This window comes from Octopus bimaculoides, chromosome 20 (genome assembly GCF_001194135.2).
Source record: "Octopus bimaculoides isolate UCB-OBI-ISO-001 chromosome 20, ASM119413v2, whole genome shotgun sequence".
Classification (NCBI taxonomy): domain Eukaryota; kingdom Metazoa; phylum Mollusca; class Cephalopoda; order Octopoda; family Octopodidae; genus Octopus; species Octopus bimaculoides.
The window spans coordinates 9,712,709-9,720,576 of NC_069000.1; the positions used below are offsets into that span (position 1 = coordinate 9,712,709).

General features: G+C 36.8%; 1 protein-coding gene across 3 annotated transcripts in view; it reads right to left on the bottom strand.

The window, feature by feature from the left end:
• Nucleotides 1–7,868, bottom strand: part of LOC106882984 (protein IMPACT) — a 13,621-nt gene that overhangs the window by 5,031 nt on the left and 722 nt on the right. For all 3 annotated transcript variants that reach the window (XM_052975222.1, XM_014933833.2, XM_014933834.2), the window contains exons 2-10: nt 7,202–7,330; nt 6,682–6,734; nt 5,884–5,946; nt 4,882–4,964; nt 4,144–4,269; nt 3,902–3,996; nt 2,767–2,840; nt 1,397–1,487; nt 378–512 (exon numbers count right to left, since the gene is read on the bottom strand). In XM_052975222.1, coding sequence (XP_052831182.1) covers nt 378–512; nt 1,397–1,487; nt 2,767–2,840; nt 3,902–3,996; nt 4,144–4,269; nt 4,882–4,964; nt 5,884–5,946; nt 6,682–6,734; nt 7,202–7,330 — 849 coding nt within the window. The remainder of the gene's footprint in view (nt 1–377; nt 513–1,396; nt 1,488–2,766; nt 2,841–3,901; nt 3,997–4,143; nt 4,270–4,881; nt 4,965–5,883; nt 5,947–6,681; nt 6,735–7,201; nt 7,331–7,868) is intronic.

Sequence of the window (7,868 nt, forward strand, 5' to 3'; positions counted from 1 at the left end):
TGAGGTTGAATGTGTTTATTTGTTTTTTAATCTCTACTGGTGGATTAAATTTTTTGCAGGCATTTATGTTCCTGTAACTTAGCGGTTTGGCAAAAAGACAGACAGAATAAGTATCAGGCTTAAAAAGCAAAAAAGTACTGGGGTCAATTCATTTGACTAAAAATTCTTCAAGGCAATGCCCCAGCATGGCCACAGTCTAATGACTGAAACAAGTATCATCATCATCATCATCATCATCATCGTTTAACGTCCGCTTTCCATGCTAGCATGGGTTGGACGATTTGACTGAGGACTGGTGAAACCGGATGGCAACACCAGGCTATATATATATATATATACACACATACGTAAAAACAGTCTTGCTTAGAAATACTTACCTTTACCTTGATATAACCATGTTGATCACAGATTTGCCTGGCGCAATTATTGATGAATTTGAAACGGTCTGGTCCCAAGAGAATCCCTCCAAACCAACGAGAGATGACCACAATAAGGTTTGTTGCCTCAATTATCTATAAGTATAAAACAAACTACAATGAATAAATGGAGGAAAGGAAGATAAGAATTACTATTATCAATTATTATTATTATTATTATTATTATTATTATTATTATGTGGCACAACATGGGTGCTGGTACGAGGTACAACCACAAGTGCTTTACACCACAGGAAGGATTGATCTTAACACTTCTGCTGCACTCTTCAGTACAGCCAGATGCCAGGTGTCTCAGTTCTTTATTGTCATCTCACCTGAAAGGTTCAGCTACCTGGGGTCATCCTTCAGTACTTCATCCCATGTCAGTAATTTCGGGGAGAGGATAAGTTGATTAAAGTACCAGCACTAAACTGGTACTTATTTTATCAATCCCAAAAGGATGAAAGATAAAGGTCAACCTTGGCAAAATTTGAACTCAGAATGTAAAGATGGGTAAAATACCTCAAAGCATTTTGCCCCACATGCTAACGATTCTGCCAGCTTGCTGCTGCCTTAATAATAATAATAATCATGATAATAATGATAATAGTAATAATAATAATAAAATATCTGTGTCTGTGTGTGTGTGTGTGTGGCATGACTGTTTATCTCTACAATGGTGTAAATGGACATAGACACATACATGTGCATATGTGAGTTTATGTCTGTGCTTGTGTTTCTAAAAATCTGGCAGTTTTCTATGTGGCATCTCTCTTTGCTCTGTAACCTAGCAATTTGACAAACAGAGATTAATACCTGTCCTATACCCTTGAAGGTGGCATCCCTAGAATGGCTGCAATCCAATGAATGAAACTAGGCAAAAAGAATAAAGGAATAAAAGCAGAATCTATGAAGGGAAGTAATGTTGGCTACAACAATGGACCGGTACAAAGTGTATCTAGAACTGACATGGCATTTACCTGGAGCAGGTGGAGCAACCGAGAGCCAGCATGCACTTCACGATCATCGTCACAGCCCTGGATTACAATATTACTATCACCGGGTAGAATCCTAGAAATACAGAATTTTGTTTTCAGTTTACATGCATATATGATGTAGGCATATAGAGGGGTCGATAAGGTGGGTGTGTACGCGTTGTGGCAGACACCCTGCCCAGGTGAGAAGTAGGCTGGTCCACTACTAATAAATAGTGGACTGACACAGTCAGTAATGTCAGTCAGCAAGGCTTGCTGTTCGGGCCAGTCCCACAGAGATGATGAAACACATAGTCATAATGCAGGATATAACAGTGGCAATGAGGATTCGTAACTCACATAGCCACTGATATGTAATAGCAGCACATAACGGTAGCGACAAAGATTCATAGCTCACACAGCCACTGATGTGTAGTAGCAGGACAAAGCAGTGGCAATGAGGATTTGTAGCTCACAGATATGTAGTAGCAGGAAATATCAGTGGTGACGAGGATGCCTCCCACTGTATAACGGTGTCATTATAACAATTGTAACGAGGTTACGAACACTCGTAGGAGTGTCAAAATGGAAGACCTACGTTCAAGAACAATGAAAGAAAGTTTGAAGAATTTGAACTCTAACACAGAATTGAACTACACACGGTGAAAAGTAATATACACACAGTGAAAAATGTCTGATAAAACTGGATTTCTACACAGAACTGAACAACACACGGTGAAAAATAATTCTGTGTGGAAAAAATAATAATAATAACAATGAGTGTTCGAAGGATTTATAAGTCAGGTCGCTATATGTAGTGGCGCTACAAGTTATAATATAGACTTGGTACTACCTGCGGTATTTTGAAAAAAAAAACAAAACTATGGTTCTGTGTGGAACAAAAAATAATTCTGGTAAGAAAAAGAAAATGAAAAAGAATTAATGATACACTTGAAGTGAGTCATACCAGAAGATTTCAAACCTAAGCAGATATCATCTGTTGAAATTGAAAACAAACCAGTTGCTATGAAAGTTAAAACGGACAAAGAAAACGTTAGCCATTTTGTGATTGAGGATACTAAACGAGTTCTCCTTGAAAAGACTCCAGATGAAATGTCGATGGAAGTGACTAGTGAAGAACATGTAGAAAATTCTGAAGTTAGAGAATCTGAGCCATCTGTTACAGGAAAATTCCTTCTATGGAAAATGCTTCATTGAAGGATCGTTCTAATGCAAAAACTTCAAAAGATAATGAAAGTTTGTAGGTAACTGATCCAGTGTAATGAAAGGAACAAGCTTTAGAAAAAGAAATGAAGAAATGCACACACACACACATATCGATACATATACTTTAACCAAACACCAAGCGTCCTTACCGGTATGCCATGATATTATGGGTTGCATTTGCTACTTTCTTATTCTCAAGAAGTTTCTCCATAACCATGTTTACCTAGAAAAGCATTAAAACAGAATCAATCTAAAACCCTCAAATTTAAATAAATAATCTGAGACAGAAGAAATTCAATAAAATATTTTGAAAAATATACAAAAAAAAATATGATGGCAATGCAGTAGAGTGACTCAATGGACAAGAGTTCAAACCTGAACTAAATATTATTGTTTTAGGTATATTTCCAGACTGGCAGTGGTTGGATGGATCTGTTCCATCACAGTGTCTTTGCCACTTATGCAGTGCTTTGCTAATGAATACACTAGAGAAAATCAACAGAGTTTGTTGTTGTATATGTCATGTTATTTTTTGTATAATAAACTGGCACTCCATCTGTTAAGATGATGAGGGTTCCAGTTGATCCAATCAACTGCACAACTTGCTTGTGAAATTAATGAGCAAGTGGCTGAACACTCCACAGACATACACACTTTTAATGTAGTTCTCAGGAAGATTCAGCAGGACACAGGATATGACAAGGCTGGCCCCTTTGAATTACTGGTACAACGCATTTTAGCCAGCTGAATGGACTGGAGCAACATGAAATAAAGTGTCTTGCTCTAGGATGCAGTGTGCTACCAGGAATTGAACTCACGACTTCACAACCCTGGGCCACTAAGTTATGTATCTTCACTTTTCATATAATATTTTATGGCTGGATGGATGCCTTTCCAACTACTTTACAGCATGGATTGAGTATATTCTCTTCTGTGACCAATGTGAGATAGGTTGTCTGCCAGAAGTAGAACACCTGTTATTATTTGATGTTAAAGCGGTGAGCTGGCAGAAATGTTTAGTAGTATTTCATATGCTGCTATGTTCTGAGTTCAAACTCCACCAAGGTTGACTTTGCCTTTCATCCTTTTGGGGGTCAATAAATTAAGTACCGGTTGCGTACTGGTACTCAATTTATCGACCCTGAAGGAAGAAAAAAACAAAATCAACTTGAATGGGATTTGAACTCATAACATAAGCTGGAAGAAATGCTTCAAAGCATTTTGTCCAGCATGCTAACAATTCTGCCAGTCACGAAGCAATGCAATATAATAAATCTTTCTTACTTGGCACTTGTGTGTGACAGGGGCTAAGTGAGCCTGAAATGTACTGCGTTTCTCTGTCATAGGTTCTCCATGGTGTATCACAGGGCATTCAACAGCTGCAAGAAGAAGAAGAATTAGCAAATTGACTCCAGTACTTATTCTTTGGAAACCTAGTACTTATTCTATTGGTCTCTTTTGCTGAACCGCTAAGAAGTCAAGCAAATTATTTTATAAAATAAAATAAATAAAGCAATAAGGTGTACCTTCTACATTTTTGGTATTCACAAAATCTTCTTCAATATCGGCTTCAATATCAAAGTTGAAATCCTTAGTTTCTTCGGGCTCTTCTAAAGTAACATTCTTTAACTGGACATCAGGGTATGTATGAACTGGAATGATTACAATCCAAAAGGGGTCATAAGTTAACCTTCATAAGCACAGAGTGACAGAAGGATCAGAAAGGACAAAAGCAGAACAAATATAAAACTGCCCCTTTTCGTTTAAGATATAGCAATTATCCTGCATTTCTGCCTCTAGATAAAGTATGATTACTATGGATAACAAGAAAGGATACACTACTGTTCTCTGTACTGTTCAGTAAAGAACAATACTGCTTGTATAACCCTTTATTTTGTACTCTTAAATAAGAGTACAGGCTTTATGAAAGGTGGAAGAAGCACAAATGTCCTGAGAAAATAGTTGGGCATTGAAGGCATTAGACATTATGTACAGGAGAAGCAGTTGTGATGTGACTGGATGAAAAGGATAAGTACTAAAGACTGTTACAGATGATGATGATGATGACAGTCAAGATGATGATAATGATGGTGATGGTTTGGATGCTATTTCTATATTGAGGCTCCCTTACTTAGATAAAAATAAGAGTAAAAAAACAAGAGAAATCTTAGTGGTAATTTTGGAAAATGCTATGAAGTCACAATATAAAACACACCACGATTGGCTCATATATGAACAATCTGAATAAGGCCGAATATACTTACTTGGAGTACCATCAGTCTTTTGTGCTAAGATATTTCGAATTTCTTCTACCCATTTGAAAATTATACATTCACCTAAGTTATCTCTGAAAGGAAATAGAACAACATTGTAAGCTATAAAGATGGAAACCAACGCCTGGTTGGCACATAGACGAATTTCCATCAACACAAAAAGGTCACCCATTCAACTACATGTCTGCTTTAATGAAAATCATCTAGACATAATGAGAGAATAACAGAATAACTTCTGGCCAAATACTTGCTAGCTTAAGCATCACCATAATCCTTTAACGTCTGTTTTCCACGCTGGTATGGGTTGGATGGTTTGACTGGAGCTGGAGAGCTGCACCAGGCTCCAGTCATCCTTTCTTGTTATCCATAGTAAGTGCACTTTATCTGGAGGCAGAAATCAAGGCCTTTGCCTTAACCAGAAATGCAGTCTAGTAGCCATGTCTTAAACAAAAAGGGGCAGTTTTATATTCATTCTGCTTTTGTGTCCATTCCGATCTTTCTATCACTCTGTGCGTTTGTGAAGGTTAACTTATGGCCCCTTCTGGATTCTTATCATTCTATTTCCAGTTCATATATACCCTGATGTCCAGCTAAAGAATGATACTTTAGAAGAAACTAAGGATTTCAACATTAATATTGAAGCTGATATTGAAGAAGATTTTGGCTTCTAGCTGGATGCCTTTCCTAAAGCCAAACACTTTACAGAATATAATGGGTGTCTTTTACATGTCACCAATATGGGTACCTTTTACATGCTGCTGGAATGAGTGCTTTATACATGTCATATGCATGGGGTGTCTTTTATGTACCATGACCACCGTTCACTTTACTCACCCCCCACCATTTCTCATACAAGGCCAATCTTCCTCCCAGACTAACCTACCATATAATGTACAATTCAAACAAATCTCCTGTAGCCAAGGGTCTGGTATCCTACACATGTCAACTATTGTCTCTGACAGGTTTCCCCAAGACAGAAATATTTATACTTACAAATATATTTCTTGTAATTGGTTTTCAATCTGTGTTCGTTCTTCTCCTCTTATCCAGGGACAACTGAAAAGAAGAAAACAGTGAAGCTGATGATGATTATGAAGAAATACAGACTACAATTATTGCTCTGTTTACTAATTATAAAGTAGTGTTCTTCTGTTATGTGGTCAGATCAATCAGGAAGTAAATGAAATTAATATAAAAATAGTAATGATATGTATTTATGTAATCAACATATTACTGTATGTATTTACGTACATACATACAGTCATGTGTCGATATATGAGTTAATTTGCTTGTAAAGTGAAAACTCATAAACGGAAAATTAAACTTGTGAAAGCTTGTAAACCTGGGGTCTCGTAAAGTGGGTCCTCATAAAGTGAGGTATTACTGTATGTATGAATGTATGTATGTATGTGTGTATATATGCATATGTGACTGTGTGTGTGTGTGTGTGTGCGTGTGCGTGACTGTGTGTGTATGTGAATTATTTTCCTCTTAAATATATTATCATATATGATTAATTGTCTTACTCTTCTGTATGTGAAGGAGTTTCTACATGGTTGTTAGATTTGCTGGAAATGTCCCTTAAACGACAACCAACTACCACTTTAAAAGAAAAAAAAAAAAGGACACACTGGATGATGTAGTCTGGGGTACACTGTGCTTGAAAAATGAAATGGGATGGTCATGACTGGAATGACTTAGATCATTGGTTTACTCAATTAGGGTCGATTTGGAACTGAACAACAAGATTTTCACACAAACACATTCACTTGATAAAAGTCAAATATTTACCTGAGCTGGTACTGTGGCGGGGATACGCTTGGGTAATCCTCTGGCATTTGAACCTGGAAACAATGCAAGAAAAATGTTTAGTTAATGAATTGTGCAATTCTTTTACAGAAAATGAAACAACATGCAGCAGAATGACATGTAGAGAGAAATTCTAGACCAGCAATTTTAAAGAGTGTGTGTGTTAGTCAATCATATCGATTCCAATGCTTGAGCGGTACTTTATTCCTTCAACCCGAAATGGATTGAAGCAAAATTGGTCTTGACAGTATTTGAACTTAGAATATAAAAAGCCAGGAGAAATGCTAATACACATTTTATCCGATGTGCTAATCATTCTACCAGTCCACCACCATAATAATAATAACAACAATAAGAATACAGTGAATGGTTTGAGATGGGGAACCATATTTAAATAGGCAAAAAATATCTTCTGGATAAATTATTAGCTTTGCCATTTTAATTAATGAAAGCTTGATAATCTTCAAATCAAATTATATGAAAAAATTCGTTTTTTTTTTACTTGCAAGCCCAGTTTCCACTTTGGGTCATCTTGCCCGTCTGTAATCTGGATGGAGTAAATACGGGAAGTGCTGTCCACGACACGCCAGTCATCTCCATAGATTGCAGTCAGAGCTTCTATTTCATCAACCTGAAAATGTTTAATAAATGAGGTAAAAAAACATCTACAAATATGTGTTTATAGTTTTGATCATAGAAAAAAGTAAAAAAAAAAAGTAGTTTTTGGTATTCAGCTCAGTCAATGAATTTTAGATATTCATATAGCTTGTATTCATGTACAGAACCTGCTGTTTCAAGATGATCAAAGAAACAATTTTTCTTCTTGGGGAGAATGCTAGTTTATCATCAGGAGTTTTTCATCTAAATCAGTGTTTCTCAACCGTTTTTTGCCTACGGACCCCTTTGATTCCTGTTTTACTTAGACGGGCCCTTTTGATGTTGGGGTACACACACACACATATACATATATACGACGGGCTTCTTTCAGGTTCCGTCTATCAAATCCACTCACAAGGCTTTGGTTGGTCCGAGGCTATAGTAAAAGACACTCGCCCAAGGTGCCACGCAGTGGGACTGAACCTAGAACCATGCGGTTGGTAAGCAAGCTACTTACCACTCCTGCGCATATAAAAACGAAAGAAAAACATATATATATATATATCAAAAGC